The sequence below is a fragment of the Anopheles merus genome, chromosome X (assembly GCF_017562075.2).
Source record: "Anopheles merus strain MAF chromosome X, AmerM5.1, whole genome shotgun sequence".
NCBI lineage: Eukaryota > Metazoa > Arthropoda > Insecta > Diptera > Culicidae > Anopheles > Anopheles merus.
Window position 1 is genome coordinate 2,986,320 of NC_054081.1, and position 21,438 is coordinate 3,007,757.

At 50.0% G+C, this 21,438-nt stretch overlaps 2 protein-coding genes across 6 annotated transcripts; both read left to right on the forward strand.

Annotated features, from left to right (window-relative positions):
- The first annotated feature begins 265 nt into the window (after positions 1-265).
- LOC121603420 (uridine phosphorylase 1) lies at positions 266-10,433 on the forward strand. Of its 5 annotated transcripts, none has more exons than XM_041932093.1 (7): positions 266-374; positions 2,086-2,206; positions 6,124-6,247; positions 6,330-6,467; positions 6,553-6,762; positions 8,503-8,641; positions 8,721-10,433. In XM_041932093.1, the coding sequence occupies exons 2-7, from the start codon at positions 2,157-2,159 to the stop codon at positions 9,095-9,097; spliced, it is 1,038 nt and encodes a 345-aa protein (XP_041788027.1). In that variant the 5' UTR covers positions 266-374; positions 2,086-2,156; the 3' UTR covers positions 9,098-10,433. The 5 variants fall into 5 exon arrangements, with proteins under 5 accessions (XP_041788027.1, XP_041788053.1, XP_041788036.1 ...); XM_041932119.1 differs by lacking the exon at positions 266-374 and adding an exon at positions 605-983; XM_041932102.1 differs by lacking the exon at positions 266-374 and adding an exon at positions 606-1,020.
- Positions 10,434-12,956: 2,523 nt separating this feature from the next.
- On the forward strand, positions 12,957-19,166 carry LOC121591546 (nascent polypeptide-associated complex subunit alpha, muscle-specific form). Its single transcript, XM_041912194.1, has 2 exons — positions 12,957-13,294; positions 13,370-19,166. Exon 2 carries the CDS (start codon positions 13,414-13,416, stop codon positions 18,496-18,498), a length of 5,085 nt encoding a protein of 1,694 aa, XP_041768128.1. The 5' UTR covers positions 12,957-13,294; positions 13,370-13,413; the 3' UTR covers positions 18,499-19,166.
- The last annotated feature ends 2,272 nt before the right edge of the window (positions 19,167-21,438 follow it).

Sequence of the window (21,438 nt, forward strand, 5' to 3'; positions counted from 1 at the left end):
CCCGAAGAAAAACAAACCACATGACCCCCGGTGGTAATGTGCGTGTGGTGGAAGGCCACGAAACCGAGGGCCCGAGTCGGCGCACTACATTTTTGTCACGAACGGCGGGCGCTCCCATCCTTCTCTCTCTCTCTCTCTCTCTCTCTCTCTCTCTCTCTCTCTCTCTCTCTCTCTCTCTCTCTCTCTCTCTCTCTCTCTCGATCACCGTCCTGCTCACAAACTTTGAGGTTGAAAATTTTGTAGCATAATGACTATGCTAAAGCATATTTGGAGTAAATAGTTTTGGCAACGCTCGTCGGGCCCGGTTCGGTTCTGTCCATCTACGCTCAGTAGCTTCAGCGACGGTACTCTTTGTTCGTCGTCCCTTCCTCTACGTAAGTCTAGTGTAATGTGTGTGTGTGTGTGTGTTTTGTTTGTCAACCCTGTTGGAAGGGAAACAGTTCTTACCGTTTTTCGGCTTATTTTAAATTCCAATGCAGGCGTGAATAGTGTGCTGTCTCCCAGGGAGGGAAAGGTCTTTGCTGTCCACTTGGCGTCGATTACTTTGCAACGGGGGCTTAGTGACCAATATATGGGGGATGAAACAAAAAAACGCACACACACACACACACACACACACAAAGAATCAAGTCTAAGATGAATTACAAACGGCTTTGCCACGAAGCTCTAATCTAATTGTACGTGTCGATCCCGAATGCAATTACATTTTTTGTGTCTTTACAAAAAAAAAAAAAAGAACGGCAGTAAAAAAAGGTAAAGAAGCACTGCTCATTCGAACCTGATATTGGAACACCACGGGCAGCCCAGCAACGTGAGAGCGACCGACCGAAGGCTCGGTTGCTGCCAGCTTCGGCCCCAAAGTAACGCGCGTGTGTGTGTGTGTGTGAGTGTTTGGTCCTTTGGTGTGCTGCTTGCTGCCGCTCATATTCCGGCGGTCATTCATCGGTTTCCCTCAGTCTTGGTACTTTCGTTACTTAGAGTAGGTTGGTCTAGCTCTTCACGCCCCGGGTTTGCCGTCATGTACGTCTCGAATTATCAAAGCAATTGTTGTGCGTCTGTGTGTTTGTGTGTGTTTCCCTAAAAAAATACTTCCCCAAAATATTTCACCGCAGTGTGGTGTGCATACTTTACTTTTTTGTTGTTAAAAAAAAGCCTCGTTTAAGGCACCAGTTTTCCTCAGCCAGGCTAGAAACCCCGAAACTACTGACAATTCCCTGTCTCTGATCGTGCTACTACGGTAATTCTTAGCGTCCTACTTCCAAACTATCGACACACACACACACGTATGATGAACCATGTAGCGCTGTGACACGAGTAGTGTGGTTTAAATTTTCCAAGCAAAAAGCGGAGGACATACTGCGGATACAAGCAACACGTGACGCAGAGCAGCGCCGAAGGAGTGCTGATGGTTCAAAACACGAAGAAAAAAAAAATGGTTTCAAATGGCGGGCGTATAACGAATTACAGGCACAAGTGTGTTGCCCTGGTGGCGAGAAAAGTACACCGCGTGTTCTGTAAAAATCAATAACTACAGCGTGTACTCTCCCTTCTTTTATGCGTGAACGCATACCACCGCAAACAGGATCACACGCGCGGTGCGTGTGTGTGTGTGTGTGTGTGTCTGTGTGTGTTTGGAAGGAAGGGTGGTTTTTAGTAAACGGCTAAGCTTGCTTCAACATTTTTCACACCTCTGGTGGGTGGGGAGTACACAAATGCACCCGGAATGCACGTCACGTCTGTTTGGTCTGGATGGACGGTGTAGGAGCGGGCTAGGCACACACTCCGTACTGCTTTCTAGCGCAACAGATATTTCGTAAAGGGACATTGAGTGAGTGTGTGTAGGCAAAACGGTACTAGAAGTTCGTTTGGAATTTGCATTCCATTTGAATATATCGATCAGGAGACACCATCTCAGAGGAATAGCAATAACAGCAACAATAACAAAAAACTGAAGAGTATAACGATAAGGCATAACGATGTTAGGATATAGGATGTGAAGATGGGAACCGGTTGGCATTGCTTGATGGTGACGATTTTCTAATATCTGGATTCGATCTCTCTATCTCTATCTCCATCTCGTTGCAGCATTTATCTTTCGCCTACGAAAACGCTATCCTGTGTATCCTGTAACCGCCGCTAACTGAAACTATCCCAACATGTCCTGGATCTACCGCTCCTCCGTATCTGAAGACGAGGAAAGGGACGAGTAAGTATATACCCCTATTCTGTAACCAGTTTGCAAACCTACAGTGAAGAAGCCGGGGATAGTCGAGGCTCATCGCCTGATTCAGAAAAGCTCCAAGATGAATGATAGGTTATGGGTTGCCTTCTCACCATTAGACATAGGACCTGGAAAGAATTCCAAAGCCTATGTATCAATGTATCAGGAGCAATCATTCTTCAACGTATGCATTACTTTCATTCTTCAAAGTTTGCTCCTGCAACTTCGTTTTGCTTAGGTCATTTTTCAATTTCTTTCTCCAAAATTTGCTCCTGCGACTTCTTTTCCTTAGTTTAAGTAATAGCCATCCTTTTGGAGGTTTTGATCCTGTGATCCTGTGTTTGGAGGTTTTTTGAACTATTGATCCTGTGTTTTACAAAATTGTATTCCATAAATCATGTTGCTTACCTCGCATAGCATAGTGAGCTCAAATTTTCTCCAGCACTTCGGGTTTCTTCTCGGCACAAGTTTCCCTGCACATTCAAATCTTCACTCATTTATAGCAAAATGTTTGATACCCGACTGGTGCATATAAGTGCGTGTACTCGAACGGAATGTGCCTGTACTGGCTGGCTGGCTGGTGTGTGAGATGCTGCGCGCTGCTGCTTACATAACCCGACTGGCTCGGGGCGTGCGTCAGATTCATTCATCGGATCCTTTGTCTCGGTGGTTCATTGATGTAAATGTGGGTTTGGTTGTTTATTGCATTTCCTCGTTCATGTGTGACTAAATATGGCACGCTACTTCAGAGCAGCGACACAGCAAAGCCCTTGAAACCCGCGGGGGCCTGATAACGGGGCTCGGAGGGAGGACGGAACTGCCATCCAACACAACCGCTCGAGCCGGCCGTCCCCTGCTGGAGCAGCGATTGTGTTTGCAAGCTTCGTGACAGCAATAAATCGGTCGCACAATCACTGCCTGTCTGACGGTTTGTGGGACTTTCCAGTTAGAAATTCCAATGCTGCTGTTCATACAGTTTTTGTTTTTAAATTCTGTGCTATGGTTGGTTGCTTTCCCTCAGCCTAGTCACCAGTAGAGCGTTTGGAAAAACTGCTCGTAAACTTATCGCTGCATTTGTGCTTTGTGCTCCAAGTATCGGGCCCGTTGTTTAAATATTCTTCATCAATACATCAATATACGTATTATTGTTGTGGGCAAAACAAAATGGGCAGGCATTGTTGTGCAATGACAAACAGTTGGGAGTTTGTTTTATGAATCGTGAGGGCATAGGGCAGGAAGAAAATAGCACATCCAGTACTTCTTCATGGCTAGCAGTACAGTCAAATCCTAAAAAAAAAACCATTCCGAATGCTCTCATGCTAATCCTTTTAAAGAGCAAAGGCCCGTTATAATGATTATTAGTTACGGCTACGGTAAAAGATTATTTTTGTTGCAATTTAATAGAAATATAATGTCTTTATGCAATATGATGAGAGATTTATGTTTGGACTACAAACTGATCGATGAGCTTCATTATCGTGAAGTTTAAAAACACCAAGTTCCCACCTAGGTCACTTGTCAGCATTGTTTGGGACAGAATTATGTGCACCATGTGCGTCATCCGTCAACATAAGTTGTAAAGAAGCTTGCATGAAGGAAAGAAACAGAAAGAAACGCGTGCGAAGGGAGGGTTTTTGGTGTTTATTTTTGTGTCTACGTTTTGTCAGGCTGTTAAAAAGCGAATAATGTAGGCATTTTCCTTGTCAGCTGCACCAGAAGAATTCTTCCTATCATCAAAAATTAAAAAAAAAAACATGAGCAGCAAAAGCACACGTGTCAAAATATTATTTTTTACGCAGAAGGATTAGACTTCAATTAGACCGATTTTTGTGCATGTTTTCTGGTTTAAATTTATATATTTTTTTTCCGTTAAAATAGTTTTGTAAAATCTGGTTGAGAATAATTTCGTCAAATTCCAATAATTTTAATAGTAATAATCCAGTTAAAAATATATCGAAAACAATAAGGCGAACATCTTGTACGTAACAAATTGTTCGAACAACGAACGAAACGCCAGGTATAGATAAAACTGGTTCCCAGTGGGTTGACTGCAATCATTCTCAAACACTTTCAGCGTTGCTCTAGCCAGCTGGCTGGAAAACTCCTGTATATAATCATGAATAAGTGTGCATCTAAACAATAAAATAGCTAACAGCTCACAGAACCCAGATAAAGAACAATGAGTTTGAGCCCGTGCAGGCCGTCGGCGTGCACCGCCAAGCACGCTCGTGTCCGACCTTGCGTCCGGCTCGCTGTATTTGTTTACTTGCAAGTGTCAACCACGCGAGCGAGAGACGTTCGCGCTATGCCGCCGTATCAAACAGGGAAACATCTAAGCAGTGCTTGGTGATAGAAAGCTAAAAAAAAAAAAAAAAAACGAAACAAAACAAAACTATCGATTAACCCACTAGTGCAGCCTGCCCAAGAGCACCGCCGCCGCCACCGTCTCGCGCTGTGGGGGCAAACGGTTTTTGCTGTTAAAAGGGCCGGCCAGCCGCTTGCAAAACACCAGTAGCAGTTCTGTGTGGCATTGCTGAACACAACAACGCGCCCGATTCCGAAGTGTGCATTCCTCTCCCCCCTTTAGCTGTTCAGCTAAAGCGCGAAGTGCGCGCCAAAAAAACGCAACCCGCGGCTTGATTCGCCGTGCAAATCATTAAAGTTTTGCGGTGGCTCAAGACACGTCGGCAAGTGCTGTGCGGTGTGCTTAAAACGTGTGTGCGCGCGCTTGTCCGCTTCTTCCAACTGTTTCATGCGTATACGCCAAATAGCTTCCTTGCGCTTCGTGAGGAGCGCGCCTTTTTCGCATAGCAATTTGAATACAGATTACCACACACACACACACGTGCGCACACCTTTGTCTACAACGCTGCGTAACCTGGAGCGTGGATGCGTAGCGGGTAGAGACAGAAAGGCAGAGTAAGAGAGAGATAGAGAGAGGGCAAGATTGCGCAAGAACGAGACGGTGCGAGACAGGTGCGCGAGAAAAGTCGCGTGTTTACGATACGCGGGAGAAGAGTACGCGTGTGCGTCTCGGCAGATCGGTGACGAGAGGGACGCCACGGACACAACAGTGCGCGCGCGTGTGTGTGTGTGTGTGTGTGTGTGGGAAGAAGCGGGCCGGTAAAAACCGGTGTAGCGTATCCTAAAAGAAACGTGTCTCTATAATAGTTCGGCTAGATTTGAGCAAAAGTCGATCGATCGATCCATCGAGAATCATTGCTTGCCCTACTGCCGTGCTGCTGCGGGTCGCTTTGGTGCGCGAACAACGTTGAGCAGGCTTCGAGTTTCGAAAAACCAATTCAACGAACTAATTGTGGAGCTTTTTAAAAAAATTAAGCTTTTATAGTAATCCAGCCTCCAGCAAGCCGGGTAGAGTTAGGTAGCAAAAAAAAAAAAAAAAGAAAAACAAATAGAAAAGGAAAGACAGCTAGCGATGGCTTACCAAGGCGAGCAGAAGCGTGATACGGCAAACAGTTTGAATGTGAAGCAGCTCGACGACCAAAGTGAGGAGGAGGAACGCTCGGAGACAGCCAAGCTGACCAGGTAATTAATGTGCAACCGCTTGCCAGCCCCCAAGCCCAATCAATCAACCCGTCCATCAACCAGCCGTGCAAAGAGCGAACCCCCCGCCCAACGCCGATCAATCAATCGATAAAGAAAGCCGCGGCGGCACCGGCATGACAAATTTGATTACCAAACGACACGATGGTGGTACTCCAGCAGTAGTTGCATCATGGAGAGAGAGAGAGAGCAAGAGGGAGCAAATCATAGAAAATAAGAAATTGTGGGACGATATATACATATCATCAATTTGCTGATTTCGACATGCGCGAACAACTTTTTTACCTTTTTTAATTTTTTTTTATTATATTGCTTCCCTCCGTTTTCACATTTCACAGATACAACGATGGATCGGTCAAGCTGCGCAATCCCAACATTGAGCTCATGGACCAAGACATCCTGTACCATCTGGCGCTCGGTAGCGGTAGCCACGATCTGCACGAAATGTTCGGCGACGTGAAGGTACCAGTAGCCCCCGATAGACTCGCAGCGCATTTATGTTTCCTCAAACATACCGAAATGTCCCTTTTGGTTTGATTTCCAGTTCGTCTGCATGGGCGGCACGCCGAAGCGCATGGAAACGTTCGCGCACTTCATAATGGACGAGATAGGCTACAAGCTGCCCGCCGGCACCCAGCTGCAGGATATCAGTGCATTTTCCTATCGCTACTCAATGTACAAGGTATGCTCGTAGGCGTTTTGCTGTGTTGCCGTCAGCGTTCAGTACACCAGCATTGCTTATTTTCCTTTCCATTTTTTTTTTGTAGGTTGGTCCAGTACTCTCCATCAGCCATGGTATGGGCGTACCGTCCGTCGGCATTCTGCTGCACGAGCTGATCAAGCTGATGTACCACGCCAAGGTGAAGGATCCGATCTTTATGCGGATCGGTACGTGCGGCGGTATCGGTGTCGAGGGCGGCACCGTCGTCATCACGGAGGACGCGTACGACGGTTTGCTGCGGAACAGCTACGAACTGGTAAGCGCGGATTGCTAATGCAGTACGCACGAGTTGCTCAATTAGCATTAATATTTGATTTTGGAATTTCTAAACGGTGTCCGGCAATGGGTCAGCTTTTTTTTTTTTTTAATTAGTACTTTTTGTGCGCTTCAGGTGAGCAAACTATGTATCACATCTTATCGCTGACAAAATCTAATCTCACTGCTACCCCTCGAGGTGTGACGCGAAGACGAACTTTGAATGCTACCGCGTGCAGGGATGAGCAACTGTTTGGGGCAGCGATTGTGTTGCTCACACGCTCATATATGCCAAAAGTTTAGGAAGAGGAGGTCAATTCAAGTTGATTTCCCCAGAACATCACAGTAGTGTACGTGGTTTTAAAAGTGTCGAGAAATCGCTGATTCGCTGACGTGCCATCCCTCTCATTTGCAAACTGTTTTCGTCTCTTCAAATCAACGTGCCGTCAGCAGACGTACATTTGTACCCTCTTATCTATGCCAAGCGGTCGGATGCTTTAGTGTGTAATAGAAATGCTTCCATTTTTCAAATCGTGCTCGATGTGTGCTCAACGTCGCCTTGTTTGTACAATCTGTTTCGCCGTAAGGTGACTGGGCAAGAATTCAGTACAGCAAGTGTATGTGTGTAGGGGACTGTTTTGCCAGCAGTTACCGTTTTGTTTTTGTTCACTTTTTGATTTTAGTGCAATACCCATTCCTAGGACTATTAGAAACGCCCAGTGCTGCATAATGTCACTGTCAATGTCATAAGAAAATCTGGCTGAAACAAAATCCATGACAGCATCACGTACACAATTTTGATGACCAGAGGTGATACTCAAAACGAATGGTGTGACATTTTTACGACCAACGCTTCGTCAGTCACTATGTCAGAACCTTTTTTTACTGTGATCATTTAAGCAAAATGTCAGTGAAATAGTCATGACAAATTCCGGCTGAAACAAAATTATGTCAGCGTCACGAGCACTACTGCGATGATCAGGGGAGAAACTCAAACAGTTGTTGCGACCATCACATGCTTGGTGACATTGTGTGCAACCAGCTCTTGGTCAGTCATTTGGTCGCAACATTGTATGTCGGTGATCATCCCGATAGTCATGGGAGATATGCGGTGCTTGCGAGTGGTTACAAGATACAAAAAGATCATGTTTTCTCGCTCTGTTTGACCCGACAGATGAATCAAACCATGTTCCAAGAATATCGAAAATGTCGTGACCAAGTGAGTGACCAAGAGTTGGGTGCTAAGCAAAGTGTCATCAAGCATGTGATTGGACCATCAACTGTTTGAGTCTCACCTCTGATCATCTCATTTGTGTACGTGAGCTGATTTGAACTTCGTTTCAGTCAGGAGTGTTGGTGGTGACATTTCGGAGCACTGTTCACAGCCAGAAAAAGTCATGATTATGATTGTGACGGCATTAAGCGTGACTTGTGAGTCAGAGTATCACGGTTGACTCAAGCACTCGCATGTCGTTTTCGGCATGTCATGACACACTTTCATTGAGTATCAGCAATGAGCATCAAGTTACCACGGATATGTTCAGTGTTTTCATCGGTGAAAATCTCGTGATGCTCACGACATTTTGAAGCATTGGAAACGCCTTTTTGCTCGAGCTAGGTGGAAGAAGCTTTTGAAGGTTGCTCATACATTAGTAAAGGGGTCTTAAAGCGTCTCACGAGGCCATGCTAATTGAAACACATTTTAGTAACCATTTGCAATACACTCACCCACTCGTTCTAGGCAATTCTTGGCAAAATCGTACATCGTCCGGCTATTTTGGACAAGCGGCTGGTACGCGAACTGAAATCGCTAGCCACGCAAGATGATCCGTACGACACCATCAGCGGCAAAACGATGTGCACCTACGATTTCTACGAAGGTAAGAGCAGTAACAACACACCCCACGTGCCTGCTTCGCAAAACCTGCCGCTAACATTTACTCGTTTCCCCCTCACCAGGCCAGGGCAGGCTAGACGGTGCGTTCTGCGAGTTTACCGAAACGGACAAAATGGCCTACCTGGAGAAGCTGCGCGACTTTGGCGTGGTTAACATCGAGATGGAGTGTACCATCTTCGCGGCGCTGACGCACTACGCCGGCATCAAGGCGGCGATCGTCTGCGTCACGCTGCTGGACCGGCTGAAGGGCGACCAGGTGATGGCGCCGAAGGAGGTGATGAACGAATGGCAGCAGCGGCCCCAGATACTGGTGTCCCGGCTAATCAAGAAGCATCTCGCCCAGATGGGCCAGCTCAAGTCGCTCGCCTCGACGCCCTCGTCCATCAAGTCGCCGCGCCGATTTAAGCTGGTCCAGCAGGAATCGGAGGCGCACGAGTAAGGCGCAGCGGGGTTGCAACTAGCATCTGCTAGCAGTAAATCATCCCTTCTCCCCACCTCCCAATCCTGCCCCCTCCCCCCCCCCCCCCGATTGCCCGAATGGAGGCTCAGCATCTGCCACGATATTTTCTGTTTCTGTTGTTTGTTGTGTTTTAACCAGTATACAGGCTAGAATATTTCTCACTAACCACGTGTGCATCTATGGCATGCATATCCGTAACATTAATCGCGTTATTAAAAGACAAATAAAGAGTAGCAAATAACACAAGCAGTCCTAGCAAAACAAAAAAGCAAAGGAAATAGAGAGGGAGAGGAAGCATTGGAGGTGGTATTGTGGTAAAGCAAAGCGAAGGGATTAAACACTTAAACACACGCTGATACATACGAAAAGCGCATTACGCCAATATGAATAGATCGTGACAGTGCCTGCTGCATCTGAGCAGGTTCCCTCCCACCTCCCTGCTCACAAACACCCATACACTGCACAGTGTAGGTACAGGTCACTGTAGTATCGGCTTATAGAACATAATTTAAAAATTGGCCGCTAACTATAACTGCTAACGAGCGTTTGATTTTTGGTTCTCGAATCACGCCGCCCCTTACTTACTTAGTGGCATCATACTTACTCTCTATAAAATTCAACATGCATATATCGATGTGTACTGGCTTTCTGTATAGGCGGAGTGTTGCGTTAGAGACACACACACACACACACACACACAAACACACCGGCAAACGCACCTAAACTTAGTAGTTACAACATACCATAGATATTGTGTTAAGAGGTACTAAAGAGGAGACCAAACATCGCTGCCGTGTGTGCCACTGCCCGAGTGTGTTGTGTGAAAAAGGTTACTTGCATGTGATGCATTGCAAACGTTTGATATTCCAATATAATCTTATACCACAATTTTGCTAAACGCAGTCTCCGGCGACCGACAAGATCGTTCCACAATTACTAAACGTTGTAAAAGCCGTTTTTGTTTTTCTTTCCTGCCATGCGCATTGGCACATAATCGAAAAAGCTACGCAGCATTTTGTCGTTTCGGTGGTCTAACCGTATTTCGTTAAACCAGTGGAATGAATATGTGGCGTGTGTGTGTGTTTTTTTTGAAAGTGTTGTAATTTAAACTCGGTGTAAAGGTGATACGTTTCCCGGGCATATACGAGTGTGAGCATTAGGTTATGAGTTTGGCAAGGCAAACCGATGTTTTGGTTCAATATTGTGTGTTTTCCTCCGCTCCTCATTCCCGGAACGTTAAAGAATCAACAAAAAGTAAACACGTTAAACATCATGACGCAACGATCTCTTCATTAAATGAAAATAAAATAAAACATGAAAAAACAACCAAAAAAACACAAAATTCTCACTCGAATAGTTTGGTCAATCGTGTCCTCGGAAGAACACATATCGATTGCTAGAGTGAGAAAGAGAAAATGCAACATTGAACGTATAGTTAAGCTGAAAAAGAAAGCGCAATACTTAGTACACAGTTTGTACAAACAAGAAATTACATTACTGATACGAGAATTGTGATGCTGCACATGTTTCTCACTGAATGAATCTGCTACCTACTAGCTCTACAGATTGCCCTCATCGTGCATCAAAGAGGACAAATCTTCATCTATAATTACTTCATCGTCTACTTACCTCTGTAAAACTTACAGAAAATGTTTCGCCCTTATTCTGGATAGGCAGAAAAATTGGTTAAATTGTAGCTAAAGCGCAAAGCAACAAAGCAATTTGTGGATTCAGTCGGTTTTCGTTTGTGGTTACGTGTCTGAATAAAATATTGTCAGACAATGAATTTGTTCTACGTGTGTCAGTTTCATCCTATTTCCTCCATGATCCATATTCAAGTACGTAATGTCTTTTTTCGACTAGTTCAATCGGGGACCACCTGGAATATTACCGCAGTACAACATATTCACCATGCAACACATATTGGACAAGATGGCAGAATAGTACCCCAAAATGTTACATTTTTACATAGATTGGTAAGCTGCATATGATAGGATGAAACTGTAGGTCACAATCAGTTTTCAAAATGCTGGCCAAACTAATTGCTGTAGTTAGAATGGCACTGGCCAACGTGACATGCTAGCTGAAAATGAATAAATATCTCTCAGGATCTTCTACTACCATCCAAGGTCTTGGAATATACTGATGGTGTAGACATCCTTGGTGTTTGCGTCAGTGACATTTCCCGTTAAACGATTTCGATTCTGTCCAGCGATTGCAGTAGACTTGTATTCGAAATTTTCCATTCTATCTAAGCGCTTGCATTCGTCGTCTAGCAACTGGGTCATGGGTCAAGCAGTCATAAAAGTAGAATTCCGGAAGAGTTAATTTTAAGGCAGAGCAACCATCGCTTTTTTCTAACTTCTACCTGGGTTACTCTAAGCTGCCGGATTAGGTCCTCAAACGTGGGCGCTCAACGATGTCACTTCCTTCCACTTAAGACGAGCGATCTTGTTCCTCATTACCCCATCTGCCTTCGCGAGGACTCGTTGGCGAATGTATGTTCAAGAACTTCTCACATTTATTTCGTCTTGGAATTCTCTTAAATACATTCCAAATATTCATCGGAGATGAAACTCACATGCAGGAGCTTGGCCTTGCCGTCCATTAGTTCATACTGGGATACTTCACTAGCTCCTACTGTAACATCCTTGCTAATTATGCTACTAACGCTACTTGTAACACTCCATTGCTTACCATACTTTCGAGGCTTTTAGATACAATACCGTAAGCCGTACCGAAAGGCCGTACTTGCTGATAGTTTTATTAACACTACCTATTACTTCACGCTATTACAGACTACTGCTATGTGTCTGTACATGTTGACGTACGTGATTACTAGATTACAACAGTCTTCGTGAATTGAGGATCCTGCTAATAAATTCAGATTTGTGGAATTATGATTTCAAAAGTCGTTTTTATCCACAAAACATCAGCATCGACCAAAACATGGCCGTTTAATAGTATGCCCCTAACTCATTCGTGACCTGGGTGGCCACTTGTGAGTCCATTTGCTCTTTAAATTACTAGAATAATTTCCGTAGTAGTGGTATAATTGAAGTTTTGTAAAAGTAATGTCACCCAACCCCAAAGCAATCCAAAAGCCCGAGATAAGGCACATCGCCAGGAGGAAATGCCTTGTTGTATATCAATGTAAATCAGCATTTTTGGGTTAAAAATGCGGCTATACTATGCCGCCATATGTGCCGTAATAGTGGAATAAATAAATACATAAATAAATACATAAATAAATAAAGGCTATGTTTTGGTGGTTAAAAAACAGTATATTTTTATTCATTTGGCATTCGTTGTACAGTTTTAAAACTTTCTAATTAAAAAAAAAAACTCCCAAAAAGCTGTCAAAATTATGTTAAAAATTCAAAGAAGATGTGTGGTAAAAGATGGTCGAATACCAAATTTGAAGTCAATCAGATTCCTGGAATCGGTGTAAAAAAACAATTAAAATCGGGTTTGCTTTCCGTGTAACCGGTTTCCCGCAAGGGGACTTGACTGTCAAATGCGCCAAATCCAATATGGCAGCCAGCGTCTCTTGTAGGCGATTGTCAAAAACGACAAGACGATATTTCGTTATTACAAAAATCCGAAAAAGCAACCATGAACACTGAACAAAGAAATATTTTAATTGTGGTGAATTATTTTTCCTGATTTAAAATGTTGTTTTTTTCCTTCCCTTTCATGGGCTGTATGCGCTACATTAAAAAGGTTTTACATTACACGTCGCAATGTGAACCGATTCTAAGCGCCGTCTGACGCTTCTGCGTGTATGGGTGTGTGTGTGTGTGTGTGTGGGCGCGCGTTAATACAACGCACAGTTTTTCGCCTACTTGTTTGACAGCCGTGCAGCGATGGCATCATTACGCATCGTACAGTGAAGCAGGGTGTGAAAACAGCCGGAACGGAAGAAAAACACTTTTCCAGCCGTGTAGCCGCGTACGGTTGGCGGGTGTGTGTGTGGTTTTGCGGGCTGAATTTGTTTGCACTCTATACTGGGCGTGCTTGTTGTGCCGGGGGAGGGCATTGTGTAACACCGTGTCACCAATAAAGCTGCCAAAGGGCAAGAAAATGCGTTTCTGTACCAAGCGGCGGTGCTGTTGAAGCTGTTTGGGCAGCCAAAAGGGGAGAAGGAAATCGAGTCAAGTGTTTGTAACGAAAGCCGTAAGTGGGTTGCGGGAAGCACACATACGGGCCGGCACTGGTAATATGTTTTCCCTTTCACCGCTCTCGTTGTAGAACGGCGGCACTGAGCGACAGCAGCAGCAGTAGCAACAATAACAATGTCGCAGGAGTACGCCCAGCATGTGCTGAAGGTGGCGGTGGCCCAGATCTGCCAGACGATCGGCTGGCACTCGACCCACACGTCCACGATGGATCTGCTGGTGGACGTCACGCAGCACTTTCTGCGCGAGATCTCGCGCATCATGCACCGGTACTGCGAGCTGTACAACCGGACCGAGGCGAACCTGGACGATCTGGCGCTCGCGTACAAGGAGATCGGCATCAACCTGGACGAGCTGATGGAGTACATCCAGTTTGTCGATCCGATCCCGCTGCCGCTCGAGGTGCCCCGCTTTCCGCTGCCGAAGGAGTCCAGCCTGAACTTCCTGAAGCCGGGCAGCCGGGAGGTGCTGACGCGCCCGGTCCACATCCCGGAGTACATGCCGCCGCTGCTGTTCGAAAGCGAGGAGGAGGGTGCGGCCGGCGGAGCGGCGGCCGGCGGCAGCAGCGAGGAGGACAGGCTGGCGGTGGTCCCGGCCGGCGGGATGGTGGATGCGAAGAGTTTGCTCAACAGTGCGGCGCTCGCGATTGCGTCCGTGGCCGCCGCCTCCATGGCGGCGAGCGAGGGGCGCGCCCTGACGGACGGCGGTGGCACGGGCGGGGAACTGCTGGACGATGGTGCGATCGTGCCGCACGCCGTCATCAACGAGGAGGTGGAAATACCGATGCAAACGATCGAGGTGAAGGAGCAACCGGAGGTGACAGTGACGTCACCGACAGCAACAACAACAACAACAACAGCGACCCTGGGTGACACAACGGAGGAACCTGCGCCTGCTGCGGACGAGAAACCGGCGGAAGGAAGTGTGGTGCCGAAGGAAAAGCCCACCCCCACCGAGGAACCACCCACAGGGACGGCCGGGGCAAAGCCACCGATCGTGACGGAGGAGGGCCGGCCGACGCGCGAAATCAGCAGCGTGATCATGACCACGTCCGGGTTCATTTCGCCTGCCCGCGAAGGCAAGCTGCCCGAGTCGCGCATTCCCATCATCCCGGAGGAGCGGCCGATGCCGGCCCCGCCCGCCCCCATCGCACCGCTGCCCGCCGCATCGCACCTTCCGCCCGTGGCAGCCGGTTCGTCCGCGGCGGCCGGCTCTTCGACACTGTCCACGTTGGCGCCGGTGTCGTCGGCGGCACTGCTCGCGTCGGCCGCCGGCACGAGCTACTTCCCGAAGCCGGGCGAGGGTGGAGCGCTGGCAGCGGGCAACGGCACACCCGCCGGCGGCACGGTCGGAGCAGCGGCTGCGCCGCACGATCCGGCCCTACCGCCCCCGCCTCCACCGCCACCAGGGAAGCAGGCGGGCGAGAAGACGCCGAAAAAGGTGAAGAAGAAACCGGTCGACAAGGAGAAGAAAAAGGCGGACAAGGGCCAGACCGGTGCGTCCCGCAAGCCGGACAAGCACGCCGGCGGGGAGAAGGGCGCACTGATGAAGCCGCCACCACCGCCAGCCGGCGAGCTGCCGGTCGGTGGCAATCCGTTCGAGGGCGCAGCAGCAGTAGCAGTAAAGGAGGAGAAAGTGTTCCCCCCCGCGGCGCCGGGAGAGCTGGCGGCGGGCCAGTATGCGCCGGCGAGGGAAAACCTGGTGTTTAATCCGTTCGTCAAGGAGGGAGCGATGGGTGCGGCCGCCGTCAAGTCGGAGCAGAACGAACAAGCGGGTGGGATGGGCCTGCCCGGCACGAGCGCACCCTTCCCGCCCGGCAAACCGCCCAAACCGGCCAAGGTAAAGGGGGCGGGCAAGGACAAGCCGCCGAAGAAGCGCAAATCGGCCGTCCCGAAGCTGCCGCCCGGTCCGCTCGCGATGGAGCAGCACCCGGCGGGCGGACTGTTCGGTGGCCCGATCGCACCACCCCCGATGCCGCCGAACTTGCTGCCGGCGGCGATTGCGGCAGCACCGCTGCCGGTCCCGAAGCCGAAGAAGGTGTCCAAGAAGAAGGCGGCCAACCAGCAGCGGGGCCAGCAGCACGAGGCCGGGTCGCTGCCGCCGCCGCTCATCGGGCCGCTCGGGCTCGGCCCGCTGCCGCTCGTCGGCACGGGCGGCGGGTCCCATCCGGACCTGGCGTTCAGCCGTGTGCCGAACGCGCCCAACACGGCCGCCCTCTCGCTGCCGCTGAAGAAGCCGCCGCACCCGATGGGGCCGTTCAAGCAGGAGGAGTCGGCCCCACCGCCCCACAGCCAGATGGCGGCCGAGCAGGCGGCCCAGCTGAACCTGCTCCAGAAGATGCACCCGAGCCTGGAGATCACTGCCTCGCCCGCCATCATGTCGCAGCAGCAGGAGACGGGCAAGCAGCACCGGCAGCCACCGTTCGAGCCGAAGGCGCTGAAGGCGCCGGACACGGCGAGCGACCGGGACGTGATCGTGATTGACGACGACAAGACGCCGCCGCACGTCGCCTCGATGCTGTCGCCCGGCGGGGCCGCCGTGACGCCGTCGACGCCCTTCACCACGCCACCGACCAGCAAGAAGCAGCGCAAGCAGGCGGCCGCGGCCGGCGACTACCAGCTGCTGGGCGCGAACATGATGGGCTACCCACCGGGCGGGCCCAAGCAACCGTCCTTCGCTGGGCACGCGTTCGACGGCGGTCCCGTCGACTTCCGGCACGTGGACGCGGACCCGCACGGGCTGCAGTTTTCGCCCACCGGTGTGCCCAAAACGCCCGACATCAAGCTGCAGCACTCGTCCTCCTCGTCCACACCGTCCTGGATGGGCGAGTCGCCCCGGCTGGCGACGCCGAAGAAGGGAGCTGCTGCCGCCACCTCCTCCACCAACACCACCGCCACCACCACCACCACTACCGGCAATCTGTTTTCCGAGCTGTCGTCCAAAACGCTCAGCGAGTGTATGGTGCCAAACAAGGGGCTCGGGCCGGCGGCCGAGCCCGGCAAGAAGCCGAAACGCCCGAAGCAGAAGCCCAACAAAAACGCGGACACCAAGCGGGCCAAGCTGGAGCAGGCGGAGGGTGTGAAAAAGCTGGCCAATGCTGGCGCCGGCGCCGCCGGTTCGACCGACCTGCCCGGCAGCAAGAACCCGTTCGCGCTCTACCCGGGCGCCCTCAACCCGTTCGCACCGGATGCGGCGAGCGCGTACAGCAAGTACCTGAACCAGGTCGCGAGCCTGCCCCGCATGCCGTTCGGCATGTTTCCGCTGCCGTCCGGGCCGGGCCTGATACCGGACAATCCGCTGTTTCCCCGGCTGCCCCCGAACTACCCGGGGCAGCACCGGCCCGGCTTCCAGATGCCGCCGAACCCGTTCGGGCTGCCGCCCGGCCTGAACCCGATGAACAACCCGCTGCTCCGGCTGCCGGGCCTGGCGAACCGGCTGCCGGGGATGGGCGGCGGCCTCACCGGCAGCCAGCGCGACTTCCTGGACGAGCCGCTCGATCCGGAGACGAAGCTGGCCCAGACGCCGCTCGATCTGCAAAAGTCCACCTGCAACGTGGCGCCGCTCGTGCCGCCCTCGCTGTTCCAGAGCGCAGCGGAGGGTATGGGGCTGGGCGACGGCACTGGGTCGAGCGAGCTGCTCAACCTGTCCGTCAAGGCCGGTACGGGTGGGCCCAAGGAAGCGGCCACCACGGCGCAGTCGACCATCTCGAGCAAGAAGGACACGACGCTCACGATTTCGGGCGCCGCAACGACCGCCGCCAGCAGCGCGAGCAGCCACTCGCTGTTCAGCAGCAGCGTGTCGACGAGCGTGAAGGATGCGGGCCGCGCGGACGCGCCGCTGGTGCGCGAATCGGCGTACAAGGAGGACCAGGTGGTGATACTGCCCGCCGCCAGCTTCCTCCCGGGGGCGAGCCCGCCCCAGCGCTCCAACCTGCTGGTGATCGACATCGACGACTCGGACGGCAGCCAGTCGACGGCGACGACCGGCGGCAAGAGCAAGGACGGCAAGCGCAAGCAGAAGGAGCACAAGAAGGACCGCAAGCAGAAGGACGGCAAGCTCAAGAAGAAGAAGGACAAGAAGGACAAGAGCAAGAGCAAGGACCGGGACCGGGAGCAGCTGAAGGAGCTGGCGGCGGGCACGGCCACCGCGCCGGGCGTGATGACGATGGGCATGATCGGCGCGGAGGAGGCCCTGATGGAGCAGCTGCGCAAGGAGCGCAAGGAGAAGAAGGAAAAGCGCAAGGAGAAGCTGAAGAAGGAGAAGCGCAAGGAGAAGGAGTCGCGCGCGGCGGGCGGCCCGGGCGGTGGTGCGGGACCGTCGCAGGCGGCGGGCGAGCCGGGCCTGAAGCTGATGCTGAAGCTCGGCGGCTCGAACGCGACCCAGTCGCCGCGGTCGGAAACGCCCGAGCAGCAGCGCAGGGATGGGTCGCCCGAGCTGGCCCGCATATCGGCGCTCGTCACGCGCCCGCCGAAGCTGAAGGGCAGCACGACCCCGAGCGGCAAGGGCAAGAAGGAGGACGGGGCCGGCAAGGGCGCGCCGACGCACAGTTCGCCCGGTGGGGCCGGCGGGGACGCGAAGCTGCTGCAGCCGGCGGCCGACCCGGACGACACGTTCGCTGCCCTCAAGCAGTCGGCGAAGGTGAACTTTGCGGGCGGCGCGGCGGGCGGTGCCGCTACGTCGTCGACGGTGGTGACAGCGGCGGCCACGCTCGGCAGCTACGGTGCGGAGGAGAGCGTCGCGGGCGGTTCCGGCGGTCGCGGCACGAAGATGGTTCGCACGGCACCGGACGGGCTGCCGGTGGACGCGCCGGCGAAAGCGTTCGGTGGTGCTGCCGGCGGCGGTGGCGGCGAACCCTCGTCCAAGAAGGCGGCCAAGGAATCGAAGAGCTCGAAATCGGTGCACCACCATCATCATCATGCGGCGGCCGACACGTACAACACGACGCCGGTGCACATGACGGACGTGGACGGCAACACGGTGTGGATCTGTCCGGCGTGCGGCCGGGTCGACGACGGCACGCCGATGATCGGGTGCGACGGGTGCGACGCCTGGTACCACTGGGTGTGCGTCGGCATCCAGGTGCCGCCGGACGACAACGAGGACTGGTACTGTCGCGTGTGCATCGCCAAGAAGCAGGACACGCAGGCGGACGAGAAGCAGCGCAAGCGCAAGAAGAAGGACAAGAAAACGTCCAAAGAGTAAGCGCCGCCGGGTCAGGGGTTCCCTCTTTTACGTTGGGTTTGTCGAGCCGCGGGCACACGTAGCGGGTACGCTGAGCCGCTAATTTAGGGTTAAAATTAGCTGGGATGTCCACCGGTGCCGTCCTTCGGGATGAGTTCGATGGATGCGAATCAATAGTTGTAAAAATAATAACATATATATCCATCTGTCTAACTGTTCCAACAATGTACGCTCTCGGCACTGCTGGAAGTAATCTTATTTGGGGCTAATGCGCTCGGTTTGACCGAACATACACTATGATAGACACCGATTCGTCAAAGCAATACGTCAAGAGGAACGAAACAAAATCATTGTTCATACTAAACTGCATGTGCAACACACTTTATGTATTGCCTCTGTTTACAGCGGAGAGCTTCGGTTAGTGTCTAAGGACTGTTTTGTTGTTGCTACCTATAATTACTTTTTTCCACTGATTTCATTCTTCTCAGCATTTCTCGACTTTCAGAATAACAGTTTTGGCAACGTATTATAAAAAAAAATCAAATTAAAAACACATAAACGCTCCTGATGAGGGACAAGTCGTGTGGCGTGCTGAAAGTCCTTTAAACTAATATGTAAGTGAATTGTACGGTTATGACCGTCTGCCTGTTAAGCTTAAATGGAGTTAAATAAAACTTACAGACAAAATATCCTAAATGAAGGAGTAATATTTTTCGAAAAAAAAGGTATGTTTTTAGCAATGACGTTTTGTAATTTATTCAGTACATCCTTCGAAACATAATGTTGATTTCTTTTCAATTCAATCATATGTTTTGGTTATATTTCATATTTATGAGGATTTTTAAGAGACAACACAATTCTCAGATGCCTTTTCCATTAAAACATTCAGATACTCTGATTCAGAACCTATACCTATCCTGGGACAGATTTCAAACCCATACCGGTGCTTGAGATGATTCCAATCGCATACAGGTGATAGAATTGGTCATGAACCTTCACTGACTCTGGAACTGATACCCCTTTCCGAGTCCTGATACTTCTCCCTTTTTTTATTCGGGCCCAAAAATAGTACCTGAATCTGTCACAGTCATGATACTATCCAGCTCAGTGGTTTTAATTATTGCATCGGGTCCCGCAGCGTACTGCCGTCAACAGGCGTAAGCCCGTCGTGGGTTCAACACTCGTATGGACCGTCGCCCTAAGAAAGGACTTGACTTATCCGGCTGCGTGGTGCTTAATACGTCGCGAAAGCCTGTATAAGCCGGCATAACCCGTAGAATCAAGGCTTATTTGCCGCAGGCATATTTTCGGACGCTAAAACCAATTAGTTTTTCATGTATAAATACTTACACATTCAAACACAGTTGGCCTTGCGTTTCTCATAGCCCAAGTGATTGTCTTTGTAATGATGAACACTAAGCCAAAACATCAAAACAACGCTGTAACGCTGCAACGAATGTAACGGCGATCAGCCCTAACAAGAACTTTATCACAGAGATTATTACGCGAATCGCTTAAAAACGGGTTCGTTCATACAGTTATGGCACGCACTGTAGATTGGTGTTGTTTAATGTTATTAGTGTGTAATTTGGGATAAGCTTATGAAAGGATAACACATCCAGGCACTAACAGAAACATAAAGTTAAGTGAGGGACATACTAAGTGTTATAAAAACAAATATTTATTTTCCTCAATCAACCTAACATGTCTATCGCTGGTGAGCTACAATTCTGTACTGACTTAAACTCCCTAGGTCCTAACTAGCTCGGCCCAAAGCCTATCGCGCTGATGCTTCACGATGTCACCTTCGGGCGGATGCTCCACGATGTTGTCTTCGGGCAGATGCTCCACTTCTGGTAAATGCAGGTGGTACAGGGGTTATGTTAACTCAGCACAAAATGTGTTCTGCGATGTTTCGCTGTGTAGAACCATGGGAGAGTGCTACTAGTACGATCTTGTGGTGTCGTTCTTGCGATAGGAAGTAGCGAGTCTGCTTTGCTTCCTTTTCGCTCGAAATACACCTCATTGCCTGTGGCATAACTATATCATAGGAAAACCCTGTATTTGAAAATTACATACAATATTTAATCAAAAGAACTGATTTTTAACTTTTATAACATTGTAACACATTCCTGAAACAAGAGGAATGTGTGAAACAAAATCGTATTAAACGGCGTACAGCATTTATGTATAATATTTTTGGCCATCGATATAAAAAGGAGAAATTGTGCAAACCTCAAAAGGAAAACAAAAAAAACAACAAAAAGACAGTTGATGTGCAAAAACAGAAATATATGTATCGCTCATCCTTATCCCGTTTCGCCGTGGCACTGAATCTCATAATGTGTGTGCAATTCGAACGCGGTCTAAAAAACCAAAACTGGAAACTGGAAAAAACTGGCTGGAAAACGGCCCACCTACATATATATTCACATTTATTTGCCTGCAATGTACGGTTGTGCGTGGGTGCATGCGGTCGTTAGGTTGCGACAATTTTTCCGCTACGCTGTACATTAATTTATTTGCACTCGATGACAATTATTTAAATTGTAGGGGTTCTGTATGTGTGTGTGTGTGTGTGTTCGGGTTGAAAAAAAAGTGAGGCAGGATAAAACCAACGCAAGATACGTACGAAAACGTAAAGGATGACAGTAGAGCGGTCGGGATGGAACGGGTTGCGATCGGGGATATGTGCACACTTGTTTGTTGTTATCGAAATCGATGACCAAGCGCAAACCTGTATGCTCGTTCATCCGAAGTTATACACCATGTGGCAACATAATTTAACCGAACAACGACCACGGGTGGGCGGGGAACTTGGCCAGCAAAGCGACAGGACACGCAGGGCGGCGTTCAGCATGATTCCCTTTTTCCTACTGGAAATTTCATTATTGAGCGATTTTTGTATGGAAGAGACAATATATGTTGGCGTTTGATTTAAACTTACCAATGCAATAAAAC

Bases quoted from the DNA above. Each gene is read 5' to 3' on its own strand.
- LOC121591546 (XM_041912194.1), top strand. From the start codon at position 13,414: ATGTCGCAGGAGTACGCCCAGCATGTGCTGAAGGTGGCGGTGGCCCAG.
- LOC121603420 (XM_041932084.1), top strand. From the start codon at position 5,658: ATGGCTTACCAAGGCGAGCAGAAGCGTGATACGGCAAACAGTTTGAAT. The intron at 6,248-6,329 runs GTACCAGTAGCC...TTTGATTTCCAG, and splicing joins AAATGTTCGGCGACGTGAAG to TTCGTCTGCATGGGCGGCAC. The intron at 6,468-6,552 runs GTATGCTCGTAG...TTTTTTTTGTAG, and splicing joins ATCGCTACTCAATGTACAAG to GTTGGTCCAGTACTCTCCAT.